A 24,083-nucleotide genomic window follows, 5' to 3' on the forward strand; every position below is an offset into this window, starting at 1 on the left:
CCCACATCGGGCTCCCTGCTCTGCGGGGAGCCTGCTTCTCCCTCTCCCACTCCCCCTGCTTGTGTTCCCTCTCTCGCTGTGTCTCTCTCTGTCAAATAAATAAAATCTTAAAAAAAAAAAAAAAAAAGCTTGGATCTTTTTTTGGCAGAGGGAGACAGAGAGAGAAAATCCTAAGCAGGCTCCACGCCCAGAGTGAAGCCCAATGCAGGGCTCAACCTCACAACCCTGAGATCATGACCTGAGCCAAAATCAAGAGCCAACGCTTAACCAACTGGGCCACCCAGGCACCCTGAAAAGAGCTTGGATCTTTTAATAATACTTACCAATGAATCCATTTTCAAAAACTCTGAAGAAATAAGAATTGAAATGACATTTCCTGGCTCTAAAAAAAAGAAAAAAAAAATTAAATTCTCCTTTTGATTTGTACCTCAACCTCCTCAGAACAGGCTCCTTCTCACCTTAACAGAGGATGTTACATTTTAAGAGCAATTTAGTATAACCTTACTACATCATATAGCTTAGATACATGAAAGAAAGAAAATGCAGTGTTAAAATATAGGGTATAGAAAAAGCACATAGTAAATCTGCCCTGGAATTAGATTCATAGCAAGTAAAAAGATTCCAGCTAAAGATATGACACATGCAAACTTTTCTCCTTAACTAAATCAGAAATAATTAAAATTGAGACTATAATTCATCACATAAAAAAATAATCGTGAGAAAATCTTCTAAACAATTAATGAAAGCACTTGTTATTAGTGAAGTTATTTCAAAAGCAGTACAATACTTGTTACAAACAAATATTTAATTAAAAGATTCTGAGAGATAATATGAAATTTACTATTGCAGAAGTGCTAAGTTACTTCCTAAAGGCAGGCTGAGGTGGGCCTTGAGAGACATAACCAAGGAAAGGAGAATGCCAGCTAACACTATTATTTTGGTAAACCTAAGTCATCTCCTATGAGGTATATTTAAGAAAGGAAAAAAAAAAACTATGATTTTTAGCATTATAGTACTAAGACAATCCTTCTAAATAAAGGACTATGCAGACAGCGATTAAAATAAGTAACCCTAATCTTTATTACTTCCAGGTAGGGGCGCCTGGGTGGCTCAGATGGTTAAGCCTCTGCCTTCAGCTCAGGTCATAATCTCAGGGTCCTGGGATCGAGCCCCACATCGGGCTCCCTGCTTGGCGGGGAGCCTGCTTCTCCCTCTCCCTCTACTGTTCTCCCTGCTTGTGCTCTCTCGCTCTCTCTGTCAAATAAATAAATAAATAAAATCTTTAAAAAAAAAAATTACTTCCAGGTTAAAGGCTCTCAAATAGCAATTTTGAAGGGAGGAGGGAGCTAGTGAAAATTCTCTCGGGGAAGTGTAATATAGCCCATTCCAGCTAAGACCCATTGTCTGAATTATTAGAGATCTGATTAAGCATTTTGGTGGTTTTCCCGGTTAGAATAAAGATTGCTATTGTTTATTTATTTTTAAAAATATTTTTACTTATTTATGTATTTATTTATTTACCAAGCACACGTATGCACACGCAAGTAGGGGGAGGGGCAGAGGGTGAGAGAAAATCTCAGACTCCTCCCTGAGTGCGGAGCCCAACGTGGGACTCAATCTCACAACCCCGAGGTCATGACCTGAGCTGAAATCAAGAGTCAGATGTTTAACCAACTGAGCCACCCAGGTGCCCCTAAAGATTGCTATTATAAAAGTCTATGTTTGTAGCTACTGATTGCGGAGTGACTGGTTTTGCTCCACTTCTTTTATCTTTACTATACGTATAAATATGCTGGATCAAACAATATTTTTTTCTGTCTGCATAATTTGATTTTTTATTTTACATATACATATCATATCTGGGTGATCTGGAATCTCGACTCTGGCTGAAAATCTTTATTTGGCAATCTTGTAATTTTTATTTAAGAGCCACTAGAACCTTTTTTCCATTAATTTGGTCACTAAAATGTAATAAATTATAAATTTCTTCAGAAAATTTTTATATTGTCACTATAGATTTATTTACTAACAAGATTAAAAAAATATTTTGGTACTGCTATAAATAGCAAACTCTAGTACACAGAAAGACTTTATTAAACCACAAGTGTGATTTCCTATACAAGTCCATACCCAACTAAAGATTACTTAGTAATTATTCTTCCTTTCATCTAGAACACTGGTTCCAAACTTTTGATCTTAAGACCTCTTTTTTGTTTAGATGGTTTATATCTATCAGTACTGACCATATCATAAATTAAAACACGGAAAAATTTAAAATATTTCTTAATTCCTTTTAAAAGAATAATAAACTCATTACATAGTAACATATTTTATGAAAAATAACTATATTTTCCAAAATACAAATTAGCAAGAAGAGTAACACTGACATTTTCTGCAAATTTCTTCCATGTCTGACTTAATAGAAGGCAGCTGGATTCTATCTGTTTCTACATTCAATTTGTGGGTAGTCTTCTCTGATGTTACATCAAAACTCAACAACTGGTAGTTTCTTTTAAAGGTTAGTTGCAATGGAATCTGAAGTCATATCAATGAACTTCTCCTGTTCTGTTATCTCAAAGTCAAATGATTTATCTTACACTTTGAGTGGATCTTTAACCCATGCATGATTTTAACAACACGCATTGGTCATTTGGAAACTATTGGTTCACTGAGTTATGTGGACCTTCCAAATGTTGCAACATTTCATTGTATAATATATATATATATTAATATATAAAAATCACACTTGTTAGTATTACCACCAGCCTCATCAGAAAAGTCTTTAAGGAGCGCCTGGGTGGCTCAGTCATAAAGCGCCTGCCTTCGGCTCAGGTCATGATCCCAGCGTCCTGGGATCAAGCCCCACATCGGGCTCCGTGCTCTGCGGGAAGCCTGCTTCTCCCTCTCCCACTCCCCCTGCTTGTGTTCCCTCTCTCGCTGTGCCTCCCTCCGTCAAATAAATAAATAAAATCTTAAAAAAAAAAAAAAAGTCTTTAAATAGGGGCGCCTGGGTGGTTCAGTCAGTTAAGCGTCTGCCTTCGGCTCAGGTCATGATCCCAGGGTCCTGGGATTGAGCCCCGCATCAGGGTCCCTGCTCCGTGGGAAGCCTGCTTCTCCCTCTCCCACTCCCCCTGCTTGTGTTCCCTCTCTCACTGTGTATCTCTCTGTCAAATAAATAAATAAAATCTTAAAAAAAAAAAAAGTCTTTAAATATGGAGAAGCTGTCAAGCACATGGAAGCAGATAAAGTTTTCCACACTCCAATTCTCATTTGAAACCCTGAATTTTATTATTGACAATGGATACTGTCAGTTGTTTCCCTTTAGTTGATCAACTCCCTTAATTCATTTTCAAGAAAATATTGGCCAAATGCCTAAATCTGAATAACCATAATTTACCTATCATTCTTTCAAGGAAAAATGGTTTTCTTTTTTAAAAAGCAGGTAGTTTAGTTTGCAACTCAAACAACTGCACAAGTGCTTTTCCTCCAGATGACCATCACACTTCGGTGTGCAGCAGGAGTGCACCTCCCGCTGTCATCACACAGAACATGAAAAAGATGCATACTCAAGGGTCAAGAGTTAATAAAATTAATAATTTTCAGTGTTTCATCAAGGACATTCTTAAAGTGAGAGTGAATTTTTTTTCCTTTTTAACTGTGAGTACGTGGTATTGAGGAATATGGTGACTACTAGTACAGTTTAGTGCCCCTGCTCTGATGTGTGCTAAAGCTCCCAGAGTTTTCTCCTCTATTACTTTTTTTTTTTTTTTAAAGATTTTATTTACTTATTCAACAGAGAGAGTGACAGAGTACAAGCAGGGGGAGCAGTAGAGGGAGAGGAAGAAGCAGGCTTCCCGCTGAGCAAGGAGCCTGCCATGGGACTCGATCCCAGGACCCTGAGATCATGACCTGAGCCGAAGGCAGACGCTTAACCATCTGAGCCACACAGGCGCCCCTCTCCTCTATTACTTCTGTACCATCTGAATAAATGTCAACACAGAGAAAAAGACAGAAACAGTTTAGTACTATAATACAAATTGTCTTGACCCTGTGAATTCTCTAAAAGATCTCTAGGATTCCAGAGGTCCATGTACCATACAGTGAGAACTGCTGATCTAGAGACCTGTCCACTTGCCATACATTCACTGTAATCTACTAAAAAAGGATGAGGTATCAGTTTCCTAAAAGGTGGTTACTAATCTGAGCACAAATACTAATGTCCAAATGATTTTCCACATTGCATGTTTGGCCAGAAGCAACTACCAGGTGACACATAAATTTTACTACAAAATAAGCAATAGATTTTTTACCTAAAGTGGGCATCTCACGATCTTTATTCTCCTTAGTGTTCCTTTTAACATATTTTATCAACCAGTTGAAAATGTGAACGTCACAATGAACTGAAATGTCCACCTCTTCCCAGCGCTGGGCATCCATAGATAAATATTCAGCAAAGTACTTCATTTCTGATATCAAAAGATCTCGTGGGCAAATAAAATCTTCTTTCAAGTTTTTTGCTTCATCACATACATGGATCACCATGTTTGGCCTTCATAAAAAATGTTACACAGAAATGAAATTATTAGAGTTCTAGAAGAGGAGCTAAGAATACTGACATTTATTGGAAGTACGAGAATAAGACATTTTTAGAAGTTTTGACCATAAATCAATTTTATAGGGTTTGACATTCAGAATTTTTCATTTAAGTGTCTTGCTAATCTGATCTATATCTTAGATTTTGACTAATTTTAGTTAAGCTATTGACCTTAAGATTATTAAGCCTAATAACTTTAGAGCTTAGAAAAACAAAAATATTTTTATTATAGGACTCTAATTTACACGGTTTAAAGTTTATTTTTCCACTTATAAGTTAACAAAATTTTAAAAAATACCAATTCACAAAGAAAAATTAAATAATACATTCTAATTCTGACAAAGAACATAAAATGGCACTTTTATATGGTTATGGGTATGATGAGTAAAGATTAAATACTAAAATTTTCTTACTTTTAATAAATAGGAAAAACAGTTAAAATCATTCATTGAAGAATCAAAAAACTAGCATGGCTACTTAGTTATTTTTAACAGCAAGAAAGTTTGTTTCTAGGCATTCATCAAATATAAATTAGTAAATGTAGTTAAAGGATTCTTAAGACTACAACGTGCTTATTAGCATATTTAAAAAATAATTTAAGAATAAGTTTAGATAATCAATCAGAACGACTGCTTCAAAATTATATACTCCTTGAATTTACTTTCCCTTGAAAATTATATCACCTCAAAAAGCAGTATCAGTGGGATCCACAACTACCCTCACATCATTACAAAAGAGAATAAATAGAATATGAATTTAATGTGTTCAAAGGAACTCCATAACTTTCTAATAAAATTACAATTGAAACAAAACTGGGCTACCAGAAAAAGGATTATTAACCAACATTCTTGTCAAAGTCAAAGGAATTTAAATAACTTCGCAAATTGTTCTTCCAAAGAAATTACGGTCAAAATATAAACAGGTAATGGCTGGTATAATGAAGCATAATGTTTCTGTGGCTTTTGAAATACTAGATAATTCCAGTAAAAAATTATCTGATAAATTTTTGTGCTACACAAACAAAACTATCGGTTAAAAATCTATGTGAATAAATTAAAAATCACTGAACTATACACTTCAAAAGGGTGAATTTTTCTTACTGTGGTAAAATACACATAACATAAAATCTGTCATATTAGCCCTTGTAAGTGTACAGTTCAATGGCATTAAGTACACGTTGTACAATCATCACCACCATCCATCTCCAGAACTTTTTTCAAAAGGGTAAATTTTATGGTATATGAATTATATATGAATAAAACTGTTAGAAAAGAAACTATGAGAACTGAAAATACAGAAAGGAACTTTCAGATATGAAAATATTCTATATCTTCATTTGAGTGATGCTTACATGGTGTACCCATTTGTTAAAACTCATCAAGGTGAATACTTAAAATATGTCTAATCTACTGTATGTAAAATATACAAAACAATCAAAACTTGCAATATACTGAAAGGTGTATTCTAATTCTTAAATGTTTCTATAATGAGACTGTTTCCAAAATACACATCTAGTTTCATAAAATTGGAGAACTAATGGAAGGGATTTTTCTTTGGGTTTTAAAATATGCTTTTCAAAGTTTTATATTAGAGGTTATTCCTAATATTTACAAATATGAAACTGAATTTTTAAATGGAAAACTGTAACCCAATTTAATTATAAAATGAATAAGCCGTATGTTTAGCCATCAAGCAATTGTTATAGTTCAATGAACTACCCTTTATCCGAACAATTTGAACAATTGTGTAATGTGAAATTCCTAAATTATGGTAACTGATATATACAATCACCAATCATATATTTTATCACTTAAAGTTGATATTCATATTAAATCTTATCTAGCAAAGAACCAGCCTCCTACCCTTCAGATTCTTCAGTCTTTTCTCCACCATTACGAGTAGTACAATTTTCACTTTCTGAAGAACAATTCCTTGTGGAAGCTATACTATGTCTTCCTTAAATACAGAAACAAACACATACAAAAACAAAGGGGGAGGTTAGCGTTTCTAGCTGAGAACGGGTTTTTACTTACTGAATGGTTATACTGTAAATGCATGGTTTCCAAGGCTAGTTAAAGATGGTACTCTGTTAGGTGCCATTTCCCTTAATATTTCTAAACGTATATGGAAGAAACAGTAGAAAAAAAAGGATCACACATTGCTAACATTACACTGAAGATTTAAAAAATGATGTGGTGTGAATAGACAGGGGTCAAGTGTTCAAAAGCCAACAATATAGTCCTCTCTTTCTGAAGTAAATTTTTATATCAGTATTCTGACTGCTGCTGCTGAGATTTAAATCATTCACTACACTCAGGATTTCTACAATCAGTTATTATTTCCAACTGCAGAAAACATCTTTTCTATCCTGCCACTGCGTCATTTGAAGCTAATGTTGACTACATAAAAGGTAGATAATATGAGGAATAAGCAACATTTTCTCAGTAAAAAAAAATAAGTAGAAATTGTAGGTCAAATCTTTTTAAATTTATAACAATCAGGCTAACAGACTGGAGCAGTAAATTTTAATATAATAAAAAGCTTTTTTTGGTGATAGTGTTTGACCTGTATATTAACATTAAAACATTTTTCAAATATAGCAAAGACACATTTCTAAAAATCAGGAAGATACAAATCCTAATAGATTTCCTAGCAATGTTTATATTAGCCTTTAAATACATAAAGAAAAGTTGATTGAACAGCATATTTTGCAAATTGTCATAAGGACAAGTACTGCATTTTGTTTTCAAGCCTTACTTGCTTTGGAAATTGCATCTTGACCAACCAGAGTCTCCTGAAATTCTCCTTGCATGTCAAGAAGGGAGGATTTGATATACGTGGCTAAAGTTTCCACAGGACTCTCTCCAGCAGCCATTAGAGGACTATACTGGTTGTCAACAGGGGAACTTCCACTGCTCTTCAGTTCATCAAACCTTTTTGCACACTGTAATGACATAAAAAGAAGGAAATGCAGGTCTTTCTTAATTAAAAAATAAGATTATTTTCTTGCCTTCTATTTGGTGATATTTTTCTATAATCATTTTTTACAAGTGAATTCTAATCTGCTGGGTAGTACCTAGAAAATTAGCACACATTTCAATATACAAAAGCTTCTGACATTTTGTCTTTTTTAAAATTCAGGGTAGAACTTTTTCTTTTGAGAGAAAGAGAGTATATGTGCATGTGTGCAAGCAGGGGGTGGGGGTAGTGGTGGGGGGCGGAGATGAGGAGCAGAGGGAGGAGAGAGAGATCTTAAGCAGCCCTGCAAAGCCAGATCTCATGATCCTGAGATCATTATCTAAACCAAAACCAAGAATTAGATGCTTAGGGCGCCTGGGTGGCTCAGTTGGTTAAGCGACTGCCTTTAGCTCAGGTCATGATCCTGGAGTCCCTGGATCGGGTCCCACATCGGGCTCCCTGCTCTGTGGGGAGTCTGCTTCTCCCTCTGACCCTCCCCCCTCTCATGTGCTCTCTCTCATTCTTTAAAAAAAATCTTTAAAAAAAATAAATAAATAAAAAGTTCTATGGGCTCCAGGGTGGCACAGTTGGTTAAGCATCTAATTCTTTTTTTTTTTTTAAAGATTTTATTTATTTATTTGAGAGAGAGAGAATGAGAGAGAGCACGAGAGGGGGGAGGGTCAGAGGGAGAAGCAGACTCCCCGCAGAGCAGGGAGCCCAATGCGGGACCCGATCCAGGGACTCCAGGATCATGACCCGAGCTGAAGGCAGTCGCTTAACCAACTGAGCCACCCAGGCGCCCGCCCATAGAACTTTTTAAAATATGCTTTAACCCAATGGCATAATATGTTTATGCTGTTATAGGAAAATGAAAAATGCCTTTGTCTACCATATTTCCCTGTGGTTTGTATTTATTATCAGTTGACAAAGATAAAAAACATAAATGGTTTTATTGAATCCGTTTTTCCTTCAAAATGAATTTATTTTTTGTAACAGTAAAGTGATAGGTAGGCTTTTTTTTTTTTTTAAGATTTTATTTATTTATTTGAGAGAGAGAGAATGAGAGAGAGCACATGAGAGGGGGGAGGGTCAGAGGGAGAAGCAGACTCCCTGCTTGGCAGGGAGCCCGATGCGGGACTCGATCCAGGGACTCCAGAATCATGACCTGAGCCAAAGGCAGTCGCTTAACCAACTGAGCCACCCAGGCGCCCTAGGTAGGCTTTTAAAACACAGGTTCCTTTGATATATTTTAAGTAAAGTGTATAGCTATATTGGAAAATGAGTGTAGATTTATCTAACAAGCTTTACAGCAATTTCTAATATTTAAAAAATGAAGATTATGAATTTTGAAATATGTGATTGCTTAAACAAAGAAGTGAACTATAAATAATTTAAATCATATTGTTAAATGTTCTTTGTGCTTGGGACGCATGGGTGGCTCAGTAAGTTAAGCTTCTGCCTTCAGCTCAGGTCATGATCCCAGGGTCCTGGGATCGAGTCCCACATCAGCCTTCTCACTTAGCAGGGAGCCTGCTTCTCCCTCTGCCTGCACTCCCCCTGCTTGTGCTCTCTCTCTCTGACAAATAAATAAAATCTTTTAAAAAAATGTTCTTTGTGGGGGCACCTGGGTGGCTCAGTCATTAAGCGTCTGCCTTCAGCTCAGGTCATGATCCCAGGGTCCTGGGATCGAGCCCCACATCGGGCTCCCTGCTCAGAGGGAAGTCTGCTTCTCCCTCTCCCACTCCCCCTGCTTGTGTTCCCTCTCTAGCTGTCTCTCTCTCTGTCAAATAAATAAATAAAATCTTTTAAAAAAATGTCCTTTGTGTTTAAACAAAAATTACATGATATCTATATGTAAAAGAATGAAGCTGGACCCTTTACCTAAAACACATAGAAAAATTAGCTCAAAATAGATTGAAGACTAAATATAAGAGCTAACACTATAAAACTCTTAGGAGAAAATAACCTTGGATTAGGTGATAGTTTCTTAGCTATGACATTAAAAGCACAAGCAACAAAGAAAAATTAGATAAACCACACCTCCTCAAAATTTACAACTCTGTGCTTCAAAGGACACCATCAAGAAAATGAAAAGACAACACACACAATAGGAGAAAATATTTGCAAGTCATATATCTGACAAAGGATTTGCATCTAGAATATATTAAGAACTCTTATTACTCAATAATAAAAAGACAAGGGGTGCCTGGCTGGCTCAGTTGGTGGAGCATGTGACTCTTGATCTCAGGATTGTGAGTTCAAGCCCCATGGTTGGGTGTAGAGACTATCTAAAAATAAAATGTTAAAAAAGTTTTGGGAAAAAAAAGCCAACCCAATTTAAAAATGGGTAAAGGATCTAAATAGACATTCCTCCAGAGAAGATCTATAAATGGCCAATAAGCACATGCCAAGATAATGAACATCATTAGCCATCAGGAAAACGTAAATCAAAATCATAATGAATTACTACTTCATACCCATCAGGGAGGCTATAATCAAAAAGACAGATAATAAAAGTGTTGACAAGGATGTGAAGAAACTGGAACCGTCTGATATTTCTGGTGGGAATGTAAAAATAGTCTCTTTGGAAAAATTAGATACATTATTTCAGCTAAGTTAAATACATGAAAACTCTTAATCTGTCCTTTTTCCACTTTCAAAATACCAACACATCATTGTCAAAATGGAAAAAAATGATAATCCAGGAGATTGAGAGAACATTCAAAAAGCTTAAAAAAACACACACAAGATTTTTGTCTACCAGACATTAAAGCAATATTGAAAATAACTGAACATAAAACTATCAACAGGATTAAATAAAGAGATCAACAGATCAGAACAGTAAATGTAGAAAAAGATTTGAATTTCAAACCAGTAATAAAGAATGAAATTATTTTCCAAACTATGGAAAGAGCCCAAATGTCTATCAACTGATGAATGGATAAAGATGTGGTGTATATACACACACACACACACACACACACACACAATGGAATATTACTCAGCCATAAAAAGAATGAAATCTTGCTATCTGCAACAATGTGAATGAAGCTAGAGAGTATTGTGCTAAGCGAAATAAATCAGTTAAAGATAAATAGCTTATGATTTCACTCATATGTGGAATTTAAGAAACAAACCAGATGGGGGCGCCTGGGTGGCTCAGTCAGTTAAGCATTCAACTCTTGATTTTGGCTCAGGTCATGATCTCACAGTTGTGGGATCGAGCAGCCCCTGCTCAGTGGGGTGTCTGCTTTTCTCCCTCTTCCTCTCCCTCTGTTCCTCCCCACTCTCTGCTCCTTGCAAGCGCTCCCTCTCTAAAATAAATAATAAATCTTAGGGCGCCTGGGTGGCTCAGATGGTTGAGCGTCTGCCTTCGGCTCAGGTCATGATCCCAGGGTCCTGGGATCGAGTCCCACATCGGGCTCCCTGCTCCTTGGGAGCCTGCTTCTCCCTCTGCCTCTCTCTCTCTCTCTCTCTGTCTCTCATGAATAAATAAATAAAATCTTTAAAAAAAAAAAATAAATAATAATAATAAATCTTAAAAAAAAAAAAGGAAACAAAACAGATGAACATATGGGAGGGATCAAAAAAGAAGAGAGGAAAACAAACCATAAGAGACTCTTAAAGATATAGAAAAAAATGAGGTTTGATGTAGGGAAGGGATGGGGGATGGGTTAAATGGGTGATGGGTATTAAGGATGGCACTTGTTATGATGAGCACTGGGTATTGTATGTAAGTGATGAATCACTGAATTCTACTCCTGAAACCAATATTGCACTATGTTAACTAACTAGAATTTGAATAAAAAATTTGAAAAGAAAAAAAAGAATGAAATATTCAATAAATGTTGAGACAATTAACTAGTCATTGGGAAAAAAGTTAAAACTAAAATAAACTCCAGGTGGAGTTAAGATTTAAATGTAGAAAATAAAAGTAGTCAGGAAAATGTAGGTGACTACATATTATACATAGCCTTCAGGTAAGAAGGATTTTCTAAACAGGATAAAAAAGGCAGATTTCAAAATAAAAGATTCATAGATTTTACATTAAACATTTTAAACTTTTAAACATTTATATATAAGAGACTATCATTAATAACTTAATAGGCTGAAAAAACTGATAAAAGCTAGATCAAGGGTTAATATATTTAATATATGGAAAACCACTATTTAAAACTAGTAACAAAACATTGGGGTACCTGGGTGGCTCATTCAGTTAACTGTCTACCTTTTGGCTCAGGTCATGATCCCTGACTTCAGGGATCGAGCCCCGTGTTGGGCTCCCTGCTCAGCCAAGAGTCAGCTTCTCCCTCTGCCCCTCCCCCCTGCTCATGCGCGCTCTCTCTCTCTCTCTCTCTCGCTCTGCTCTATCTCAAATAAATCAATAAAATCTTTTAAAAAAAACTAGTACCAAAACAAATTCACAAATAGAAAAAGGACATGGTACAATAAAATATAAAATGTTCAACCTCTTTAGGATTTAAAGTAAATTAAAACTGCAATGAGATAACACGTATTAAAAATATATATAAATGAGACTTGACACACACACAAATAATATGTGATATAAAAAGTACAGGGATCAAGACTCAGCCATGTTGACTGGAATATAACATTGATGGCCCTTCTGGTTGGCAATATGTAACAAAAGCCTTAAAGATGCATTATCCCCTAAGGAAAGAAGAATAAGTTTGGTTTCTTTTTAGAAGAATAAGATATTTTAACAGTGGTATTTGTAGTAGCCAGAAGTTGGAAATAATAGCTTACATATCCAACAAAAGGGACTGGTTTAATAAATTATGATATAGCTCATAGCTCAAATGTTGCAGGTCTATTAACTGACACATAAAGATGTCTATAATATGTACATTTGCTGTATGTCCATCTTAACAATTCTTGTATGTATAGAAAAGTATCTGGGGACGCCTGGATGGCTCAGTTGGTTAAGCCAAAGTGGCTCAGTCGGTTAAGCGTCTGCCTTCAGCTTAGGTCATGATCCCAGGGTCCTGGGATCGAGTCCCACATGGGGCTTCTTACTCACCAGGGAGCCTGCTTCTCCCTCTGCCTGCAGCTCCATCTGCTTGTGCTCTCTCTCTCTGACAAATAAATAAATAAAATCTTAAAAAAAAAAGAAAAGAAAAGTATCTGGAAGGATATATACAAGGTGTTAACAACTTACTTTAGATCAGGTCAGGCTTATTCTGATTTTTCACTTATTTCCTTTGTGTGTGTGTTCTTTAAGGACATGTTTTGTTTAGTAATAAAAAATTATTTAGGGGTGCCTGGGTGGCTCAGTCGGTTAAGCATCTGACTCTTGTTTTCAGCTCAGGTCAAGATCTCAGGGTCGTGAGCTTGAGGCCTGCATTGCAGTGGCTCCACACTCAGCAGGGAGTCTGCTTGAGACTTTCCCTCTGTCCCTTCTTGTGTGCTCATACATGTGCTCTCTCTCTCTCTCTCAAATAAATAAACTTTAAAGAATTATTTAAAAATTAACACTACTTAAAAATAATCTGATTCAGGGGCGCCTGGGTGGCTCAGTTGGTTAAGCGACTGCCTTCGGCTCAGGTCGTGATCCTGGAGTCCCTGGATCGAGTCCCGCATCGGGCTCCCTGCTCGGCAGGGAGTCTGCTTCGTCCTCTGACCCTATCCCCTCTCATGTATTCTCTCTCTCTCAAATAAATAAATAAAATCTTTAAAAAAATAATAATAATAATCTGATTCACATTTAGTTATATTTTAGTTAAAAAAATAATTCAACAATTGGGTTAATTTGGATACACAGTGAATATCAGATGATATGACAGAGTTACTGTTAATTTCTTGGGTTAAACCATGGTACTGTGGTTATGAAATAATGTCCTTATTTTAAGGAGATGTATGATGCAGTCTATGGGGTAAAGTGTCATGGTGTCTGACACTTTTAAGTATCACAAAAAAAAATTTCATAAAGAAATGAAGCAAATAGGGCATCTATAAAAGGATATAGGGGTGGTAGTACTATTCTTTCAACTTTTCTAGATGTTTGAAGATATTCACAATAAAAAGTCAGAACAGTAGTTGAATTAACAGGTTTGCCCCATTTTAAAACCTAACAAGTTTCATGCCCTTCAACAGATGAATGGATAAAGATGTGGTCCACATATACAATGGAATATTACTCAGCAATCAGAAAGGATGAATACCCAACTTTTGCAGCAACATGGATGGGACTGGAGGAGATTATGCTAAGTGAAATAAGTCAAGCAGAGAAAGTCGATTATCATATGGTTTCACTTATTTGTGGAACATAAGGAATAGCATAGAGGACATTAGGAGAAGGAAGGGAAAAATGAAGGGGGGAATCAGAGGGGGAGACAAACCATGAGAGACTATGGACTCTGGGAAACAAACTGAGGGTCTTAGAGGGGAGGGGGGTGGGAGAATGGGTTAACCCAGTGACAAGTATTAAGGAGGGCATGTATTGCATGGAGCACTGAGTGTTATACACAAACAATGAATCATGGAACACTACATCAAAAACTAATGATATACTGTATGGTGACTAACATAACATAATAAAAATAAATTAATTAATTAAAAAAACTTAAGTTTCAAAACTTAACCAAAAGGTTTGAAAAAGTATAAATTAGGTAGTGAAAAAAAAAGGATCCCTCATCATTTCACAAAGACCTATAACATAAATGAGGGCAAGTAATTTCTTGTGGGTATTGGTTTGCTTGGCTGCAAGAGAAGATGGTGGGGGCGCCTGGGAGGCTCAGTCAGTTTGACTACATTAAAAGACTTAATGAGAGGGATGCTGGGGTGGCTCAGTAGGTTAAGCATCTGCCTTCGGCTCAGGTCATGATCCCAGGGTCCTGGGATCGAGTCCTGCTTCGGGCTCCTTACTCAGCAGGGAGCCTGCTTCTCCCTCTGCCTGCCACTCTCCCTGCTTGTCCTCTCTCTCTCTGACAAATAAATAAAATATTTTAAAAATAAATAAATAAGTAAATAAAAGACGTAATGAGGTTTTCAAATGTTTGTGCCTATGTATTTGCATCACAGTGGATGTGAGTGCTGCACATGCAGCCTGATGCTGTTTTGTATTGGCGAGCTGTCAAAGTTGCGATTTTACAACTTTCAAAAAGTTTTCTAATTAGGGGCGCCTGGGTGGCTCAGTTGTTAAGCATCTGCCTTCAGTTCAGGTCATGATCCCAGAGTCCTGGGATCGAGCCCTGCATCGGACTCCCTGCTCAGCAGGGAGCCTGCTTCTCCTTCTCCCACTCCCCCTGCTTGTGTTCCCTCTCTGGCTGTGTCTCTGTCAAATAAATAAATAAAATCTTAAAAACAAACATATAATTTGATTTACAAAAATTTTATCTACCCATAATTTTACAGTATCAGTTCTGTTACTTAAAATTAGATATTATTAGGGGCGCCTGGGTGGCTCAGTCATTAAGCGTCTGCCTTCAGCTCAGGTCATGATCCCAGGGTCCTGGGATCGAGCCCCGCATTGGGCTCCCTGCTTGGCAGGAAGCCTGCTTCTCCCTCTCCCACTCCCCCTGCTTGTGTTCCCTCTCTCACTGTGTCTCTGTCAAATAAGTAAATAAAATCTTAAAAAAAAAAAAATAATAATAAAATTAGATATTAGTGAATTTTCGGTTGTTATATAAACAGTTGAATTTAAACATACCAGATGGGTTAATATATAATTTATGTAGTTTGTATCTAGTTAAATCATATCATATGCACATTCAGAATTCATGCGTATGAATATGTAAAACTGAATTTTTTTTCCTTTCTTAGTAGCTGTTTCTTTAAATTGATCATTTTCTGATTTTTCCAGGAGCAATCTGGGGGACAGTTATTTACCTCTTTGGGTGTTAATCCAGGCACAAGCCTTGCCACAGTTTCCCAGTTGATGGTCTGATGGATTCCAATTAATGGATAAAGGATCATGTCCAATACCATTTGGTTGTTATTGTTCAAGAAATTGTTGTTCTCTGAATATCCACGACTCATCTTTTAGAACTAGAAATAAAGACAAATAGATATATTTACATCTGAAATCCAAGTGTTTTTAGAACACTATAAATCAGTTATAATTTATTCCTAAGAATTATATGCTACCTATAAAGGAAAAATAAAACTGACCTAAAATAAATAGAATATGCAGCTCAAATCTCTTCAAATACTATAGCATTTGAATATATGGATTGGTGGATGGATAGACACATAGGATTGACAGATGGATAAATTATCTGATAAAAAAGTATAATGAAATATTAATGGTAGAATGTAAGTGGTGGGTATACAGGGGTTCACTACATTTTTTTTTAACTTTGCTATATGTTTAAAATTTTTCATAATAAAACACTGGGGGGAAAGGTTGAATAAAATATACCTTTTAAAAAAAAATCCCTAAGTGTGCTTGATTTAAACCTTGATTAGCAATTCATGGACAGTAGAGTTTAACTAAAACAAAACAAAACAAAACAAAAACAAAAAAAAAACCTGGTTAAAAAGAACTGTAATTTCATTCTAGTCCTATGCAATATTTGCTTTATTCTTCTGTGAGTGAATGTCCATGCTACAAACAATGAAGGCTGAGTATATTTAATTTTTACTAATGTAAACAAATGAAACTTAAAAACAAGTTAATCTGACATTATAGGATAACATAATCATTGTCATTGAGTCATGTGATTATTAGTTATAAATGGTGGGACATTCTATCAACAATTATAATTAGTATTATTTCTATTTGTTTGAAGCAATTTTTTTGGATTGTTCTTTTCTTTTTCCTTGTCTTCAGAAAAAACATGACAATTGACCAATAAGATTTAACCCTTACACATCCAAACACACCCTGCCACTCAAATATAAAAAGCCAAAGCACCTACACACACACACACACACACACACACACTCACTCCTGCACAGTGGAGGCTCTTCTTGCTTTGTTACCTGGCTCCCCAGCCACTACATCCTCCTCTAGTTCAATCCAGGAGCCCTTGAATAACATATCCAGCTACCAAGGGTGTCCAAGATGTTCAGGCAATAGAATCACCAAGAAAAAAAGGCTCTAGGGGTGCCTGAGTGGCTCAGTTGGTTGGGTCCAACTCTTGATTTCATCTCCGTTCATGATCTCAGTGAGGAGTCTGCTTCTCTCCTTCTCCCTCTGGGCCTATTCCCCCCCACCACCATGCATACTCTCTCTAAAATACATAAATAAGGGGCGCCGGGGTGGCTCAGTCGGTTAAGCATCTGCCCTTGGCTCAGGTCATGATCTTGGGGTCCTGGGACTGAGCCCTGCACGGAGCTTCCTGCTCAGCGGGGAGTCTGCTTCTCCCTCTCCCTCTACCCCCTGCCCACTTATACACACACTCTCTCTTAAATAAATAAATAAAATCTTAAAAAAAAAAAAAAAGACTCTAGATGGCATCCCAAATAGATGTAGTTCTGATATGTGATGAGTCAATAAATATGGCATGGTCCCCATCCTCAAGGAATTTATGGTCTGGTGAGGGATACTAGCAGTCAAACAGATAACTTTAATATCACTTACTGAGAGCCAAAGCAGAGGGGAGCCATGGAGGGTCAGAGGAAGAAGACACAATAGCTGTTACTGTGTACAGTTGGCCATTGAACAGCACAGGTTTGAACTGTGCAAGTCCACTTATACCCAGACTTTTTTTGGTACAGTACTGTAAATGTATTTGATCTTCCTTATGGTTTTCTTAGTAATGTTTTCTTCTCTCTAGCTTACTTTATTATAAGAATACAGTATATAATACATATACAAAATATGTGTTAATAGACTGTTTACGTGGGGCGCCTGGGTGGCTCAGTCGTTAAGCATCTGCCTTTGGCTCAGGTCATGATCCCAGGGTCCTGGAATGGAGCCCCACATCGGGCTCCCTGCTCCATGGGAAGCCTGTTTCTCCCTCTCCCACTCCCCCTGCTTGTGTTCTCTCTCTCACTGTGTCTGTCTCTGTCAAATAAATAAATACAATCTTAAAAAAAAAAATAGACTGTTTACATTATCAGTAAGGTTTGTGGTCAAGAGTAGACTATTAGTACTTAAGTTTTTGGGGAGTCGAAAGTTATACAAGTATTTTTGACTGTGGGGGATCAGTACCCTTAACCCTCACATTTTCAAGGGTCAATTTAATTTTAGTTTAATAAAATGCAGTTTAATAATTGTAAAACACTTCCTTGAGCCCAGCTGAAAATAGATTTTACAGGGGCACCTGGGTGGCTCAGTCGTTGAGTGTCTGCCTTCGGCTCAGGTCGTGATCCCAGGGTCCTGGGATCGAGCCCCACGAAGGGCTCCCTGCTCCGCGGGAAGCCTGCTTCTCCCTCTCCCACTCCCCCTGCTTGTGTTCCCTCTCTCACTGTGTCTCTGTCAAATAAATAAATAAAATCTTAAAAATACATACATACATACATACAAACAAAAACTAACTGAAAAATATTTAAAAACCCATCTTGGGGCACCCAAGACTGTGTCCCACAGCTTTACTCGGTTCTGGTGCCCTCCGATTGGAGGTGGCTCAGGGCTTGGTCCCACTTGAGCCGGAAAAAAAAAAAAAAAGAAAAGAAAGAAAATAGATTTTACAGAAGTTTATTGTTCTCCACTTATATGCCCAGCACATCATCACTTTTCATACCACACAATTTGAGATGTATGTTAGGACTAGGGTATTTTATTACAATTTGTTTGGACCTCAGTAGAAAACAGTCTAAAAAACAGGCAAGGGTGCTGTTTTTTTCCTTCAATTCCAAAAAGATTCATTTAAAATTTCTAAAATATTTCTAAAATATTTATTGTGGGGGCACCTGGCTGGCTCAGTCGGTTAGGCGTCTGCCTCCAGCTCAGGTCTTGATCCCGGGATCCGGGATCATGCCCCCTGGGCTCCCCCAATCAATGGGGAGTCTGCTTCTCCCTCTCCCTCTGCACCCCCCCATGCTATCTCGCTCACTCTCTCAAATAAATAAATAAAACCTTTAAAAATATTAAAAAATAGGGACACCTGGGTGGCTCAGTCGTTAAGCGTCTGCCTTCGGCTCAGGTCATGATCCCAGGGTCCTGGGATCGAGTCCCACATCGGGCTCCTTACTGAGCAAGAAGCCTGCTTCTCCCTCTGCCTGCCTCTGTCTCTCTCTCTCTGATGAATAAATAAAATCTTAAAAAATATATATATATATTAAAAAATAATAAATAAATAAATAAAATATTTATTGTGGCCTGCAACATGCTGGCACCTGCTAGCTAATCAAAAATATTGTTCATATCAAATACTTAAAAATGTGTATGTATATTTCAAATGTGATACTCATTTATAATATACATGATATTCCTATAAATTCCCTTGGAATAGCTGTCAGAGTGCACTCCATTCCGGAAAAAAAGTAGACTCATCAAAAACTGTGGCAGTAAGAAAAAATTTGAAGCTCAAATTACACTACTACTAAATCTAATCCCATTCCTGATAAAATATTTTTTTAATGTTAATGTTTAAGGTGAAACGTGTTATTTACCAGAAATAAAAATTCTATTTAATGCACCATGCTTTTTAAGAACCCTCATGTGCTACCTCCACCCCATTCCCACAACCTTGGTTTACTTACATGTATTAATAAAACCAATCTAATTAATTAATTAAGACCAAAGGGAAGTCCACGACTGGCATATGACTTTTTTTCTTTTTTCAAATAGAAAAAGGCTTTTGTAGACAGAGTTTTTTCCTTCGGTAGAGGAAAAGGTGCGAAACGAAGGGGCCGGTATGACAGGTCAAAGGCCTTCGGCATAACAGAGGGTGGGAGATTATTAAATAGTCATCCTAGGAGGGAAGCCTTGGCCCAGGCTTCCTGACCACAATGAGAATCGAGGCGGTTGGCTTTCACCGTGAAGGAGAAAATAAAATCACACCTGAAGCCCAGGACGAATAGATCAAAGCCCTGCAAAATCTTCGGCGCAGAGGCTCACTTCGAGGGGGGTCCTCAGGGTTCCCCAGCCTGTGGTGTCCCCGCCTCCCCCATGGGGCAGAAACTCTCCAGGCGCGGAGCGGGTGGGGAGCGGACAAAGGCGCCGGGCAGCGGGGCGAGGCGGAGGGGGGATGCGGGCAGAGACACCGGGCGCGGCCTGGCGGGCAGACGCCGGGGTTCCCTCAGCTGGTGCGTGGGCGGGACGGGCGGCGGGGACCCGGGGCTGGCAGGGCCTGAGAAGTGCAGGCTGCGCGCAGGGACGTTCGGGGGCGTTTGGGCTGGCGGGACCCCGGGCCCGCACCGGCCGGGAAGGAGGCCGCGGCGGGAAGCCGCTGCCTGCCAGCCGTACCGTCCCTTGCCGCACTTCCCGCCCCCACCGGCACCCGAGGGCCCTCGGCGTCTCGCTCACCTGCCCAGGGCCGCCGTGGCCCTCGCTGCGCCCCCGTCACCTGCAGCGGCCGGCACAGCCAGCGCTCGCGCCATGAAGCTCCGGCGACCCGTCCCGCAAGCCCCGCCGCTGCGCCCCCACACACACCGCCCCACCCGCTCGCAGGGTAGCGCCGCTCCCCACGCCGCCTCACCAATCACAGGCCAGCGCCGCAGCGGCGGAGCCAATGAGCAACGAGCTCCTGCAGGACTGGGACGGGTGGCCAGACAAGCGGCTGAGGCTAGCGGCCGCTGCGCCTTGCCTTTGCCTTCCCCTTCCCCCTCTCGCTTTCACTCCCAGGCTTGTCGCAGTGCAGCGTCCCCACCCTCCCAGCGTCTTGTCTCTTAGCAACCAGATCCTCCCGGCCGGATCTTGAGTGACCAACTCTGAATCCAGAAAAAATGGACACATGGGAGAGAAAAGAACTCGGATAAAGAATGAATGAAATAGTTGGCGCTGTAGATCACTTTAGTATACCTGTTTAGGTTAGGTAGAATGGGAACGTTGTATCATCTGAGGGACACCAAAAATACCTTGGTTGAGGCGTTGTCCTTATCAGGAAGCATCTCCTGAAAAATGAAAATAGCTCTGGGTTACAAAATCAGTTTTCATTGACATTAATAGGTTCCGCACGTGTGTTATTGTGGTGATTACTATCACTGGGAACCTAGTAAGATATATAAGGTTCAGTCTTGTATGGTAAATACTACGTGCCAATTACTTTTATTTCCACTTGCAATGTATCTGTTCTGAGAACCAAAACTCAATGTTAGAAAGGCCAGTAAAAGGGCACCTGGGTGGCTCAGTTAGGCGTCCGACTCCTGGTTTCTGCTCAGATTGTAATCTCAGCGTCCTGAGATCAAGCCCCTCTGGGGCTCCTTGCTCAGCAGGGAGTCTGCTGGAGATTTTTTCCCTCTCTGCTCCTTCCCCCGCTCTCTCTCTAGAATAAATCTTTTAAAAAAGAGAAAAGGACAGGGGTGCTTGAGGCACTCGATTGAGCATCTAACTCTTGATTTTGGCTGGGGTAGTGATCTTAGAGTTGTGAGGTTGAGTCCTGGGGCTGGCTCCCTGCTAGGTGGGGAGGCTGCTTGAGATTCTCTCCCTCTCCCTTTGCTCCCCCAACCTCCCCCTCCCTTGCTTCCTCTCTCTCAAATAAATAAATAAATAAATAATCTTTTTTTGAAAAGAGAGAAAGTAAAGCCCTATCAAATGAATAATTACTATAAGGAGATCTGATGATTAAGTGGCTAACTATATGTCAGGAGTTTTTTCTAATTATATCACCTCTGACTTTCTACAAATCTTTTACTATTTTTGTTCCACAGAGACATTGAAGTTGGGCAAGCTCTGTATTTAGGTAAATTCTTAAAGAGAAGCTACTTCCCCTCTACTTCTTTTCTTTCTTCTAGGGTTGAACTCAGTTGTGATGGTGGTGAGCCAGTTTAAACCATGAGGATTAGAAGGACTCATGTGACTGCAGATCAAGAACATAAAAAGAACCTTGGCCCTGAATTACCCTGTGAAGTGAAGCAGCCTAACAGGCCCTAGATTGCTTGTCTACCTCTGGACTGTTATATGAGAAAAAAAAGTGTTTATTTTTCTTTAGCTACTGTTTTTTTTTTTTTTTTTTTTTTTTGGTCTGTTACAGCTTAGTGTAGTCCCTAAAAGGGAAAACTTGATTCCTGAAAGTGGTGTGCTACAATAACAAAGATCTAAGCTATGCATGCCATCGGCAGGTATAAGCATATTGCAGGCTAGAAGGCTGGTGACTCTTTCCACATGTATTGGGAAGTGTCACTTATGTTAACTTGGAAGGCAGATTATCAAGCTTGTAGCTCTGAGGAAAGGAGTTTAGAAAAGGTCAGAATGTAAGTTTGTGTTGGCTGACAGTCCTTGCTTTTAGCAAGGTTCAATAAAAAGAAGTCAGTTAATAATCAACCAGTTTGCAAGCAGAGCTAGAGAAAAGAGCTCTACTACTGGACCCCATTCATTTGCTCTTGCTGTTGATCCACATACTATTATGCCATCTCTGAGGGATCAATTCAGGTACTTAATGTTTGAAGCTTTTCTTTATCACTTCTGTCTTTTCTAGAACAATATCCCTTTACAGAATGACAGAGCAAAAGAGAATCCTTGAAAGATGGACTTCTGCAGGGCGCCTGGGTGGCTCAGTTGGTTAAGCGACTGCCTTCAGCTCAGGTCATGATCCCGGAGTCCTGGGATCGAGTCCTGCATCGGGCTCCTTGCTCGGCCGGGAGTCTGCTTCTCCCTCTGACCCTCCCCCCTCTCATGTGCTCTCTCTCTCAAATAAATAAATAAAATCTTAAAAAGAAAGATGGACTTCTTCAATCTTTTTATTCCAAAGTCAGAGAAAGTTTAAGTGACTTGTCCAGGTCAAAGAGCCAATTCATTAGGTTCAGTGACCTTTGCCCAAGGAAGAATCTTTGGCATTGTATAGATGTTCCTTCCTGACGCCTTTTTATGCAGAATGGATAATTTTATCTAAGACTTCTATCTACTTCCCCCTGTTCACCAAGTCTAACCCTTTTATGTTCATAAGCTTATCTATCCCTCTATTAGTTTTAGTACAGACTAGGTTGCTTTAATAGAGACCCTAAATATATTGGTTTAAACACAGTTAAAGGGGGTGCCTGGGTGGCTCAGTCCTTAAGCATCTGCCTTGGGCTCAGGTCATGATCCCAGGGTCCTAGGATTGAGCCCTGCATTGGGCTCCCTGCTTAGTGGGAAGCCTGCTTCTCACTCCCCCTGCTTGTGTTCCCTCCTCGATATGTCTCTCTCTGTCAAATAAATAAATAAAATCTTTAAAAAAGCCCCACACAATTAAAGTTTATTTCTCTCTCAAATTACAGTAAAGGTGGGTGTTCCAGAGCCGGCATGGCTGCTTTGCCATTCTTGACACACAACTTCCATTTCTGAGTCTGAAATGGCTGCAGAGGAAATGTGGGACAGTAGGGTAAGGCAGTCAAATTCTCCATGGGGGGTAGGAAGGAGACAGGTTAAGACAACCTCTAAAATTGGTTGGGGCGCCTGGGTGGCTCAGTTGTTAAGCATCTGCCTTCGGCTCAGGTCATGATCCCGGGGTCCTGGGATCGAGCCCCTCATCGGGCTCCCTCCTCTGCGGGAAGCCTGCTTCTCCCTCTTCCATTCCCCCTGCTTGTGTTCCCTCTCTCGCTGTGTCTGTCAAATAAATAAAAATCTTAAAAAAAAAAAATTTTAAAAAAGGACCACCTCTAAAATTGGTAAGAAATAGCAGGATGAGCACATTATTTAGAAATAAGGTAAAACAGGGGTGCCTGGGTGGCTCAGCCGGTTAAATGTCTGCCTTCAGCTCAGGTCATGATCTCGGGGTCCTAGGATCGAGCCCCATGTCCAGCTCCCTGCTCAGCGGGGAGTCTGCTTCTCCCTCTCCCTCTGCCCCTCCCCCCACTTGTGCTCACTCTTTCTTTCTCAAATAAATAAAACAAAAAAAGAAGGTAAAAACAGAGTAGCAAATAAGTTAAATGTGATTGCTTCTGGGATCAGGAGTTGGGAGGGACTACTTTATTCCCCCTCCTTTTTTTAAATTACAATTTGATATTTTAAAACCAAGAAATTTTACTATTTTTATAGTTAAAAATATAAATGAATGGATAGGACATATATAGTAAGTAAGGAAAAATAGTAACTTCGAACAAGTTATTTATTCAACTAGCCAAGTTATCAAATATAAAAAATTAACCATAACAATCTAGAATAAAAATTTCAAGTGATACCAACATTGGTGAAGGAAGAGGGGCAGGGGACCAATAGGGAGAAGTGTTTGGAGGAGAAAGCAGGGAGGATGACAGCGTGCCAACCATCCTGTGTTGTTGTAAGACTCCAATATTGATAACTTTGAACACTGGTAGAGAAAAATAAACATCATTAGGGGTTAGAAGTAACCACAACAAGAATAAAAACAGAATGTGTAGCTTTCAAACCTCAAGAAAAGGCAGTGTGCCTTCCCGTCCCAGATCTGTCTTTTGTGTCAACAGTGTTTGGACAGAACAGACCCAGGGACTCCCCTTCTACCAGCCTCCGACCCCCTTCCAATCTCTTTTCCAATGACAACCTTCGGAGCCATCTTCTGCCTCTGGG

General features: G+C 39.1%; 1 protein-coding gene across 6 annotated transcripts in view; it reads right to left on the reverse strand.

The window, feature by feature from the left end:
- KIAA1841 (KIAA1841 ortholog) overlaps window positions 1–20,027 on the reverse strand; it is a 53,439-nt gene extending 33,412 nt beyond the window's left edge. The window contains exons 1-6 of one of the 6 annotated variants that reach the window (XR_004678570.1): window positions 19,464–19,839; window positions 15,401–15,559; window positions 7,352–7,538; window positions 6,457–6,550; window positions 4,311–4,549; window positions 324–382 (exon numbers count right to left, since the gene is read on the reverse strand). Coding sequence is in view for 5 of the 6 variants with exons in the window: in XM_035001483.1 (XP_034857374.1) it covers window positions 324–382; window positions 4,311–4,549; window positions 6,457–6,550; window positions 7,352–7,538; window positions 15,401–15,550 (729 nt within the window). In the remaining variant the exon portion in view is untranslated. Of the gene's footprint in view, window positions 1–323; window positions 383–4,310; window positions 4,550–6,456; window positions 6,551–6,627; window positions 7,329–7,351; window positions 7,539–15,400; window positions 15,560–19,463; window positions 19,841–19,928 lie in introns of those variants that run through there. The other 5 variants (XM_035001483.1, XM_035001482.1, XM_035001484.1 and 2 more) reach the window with 5 other exon arrangements.
- Window positions 20,028–24,083: the final 4,056 nt, after the last annotated feature.

Source organism: Mirounga leonina, unplaced genomic scaffold (genome assembly GCF_011800145.1).
Source record: "Mirounga leonina isolate KUSES-001 unplaced genomic scaffold, KU_Mleo_1.0 Mir_125, whole genome shotgun sequence".
NCBI classification, from domain to species: Eukaryota; Metazoa; Chordata; class Mammalia; order Carnivora; family Phocidae; genus Mirounga; species Mirounga leonina.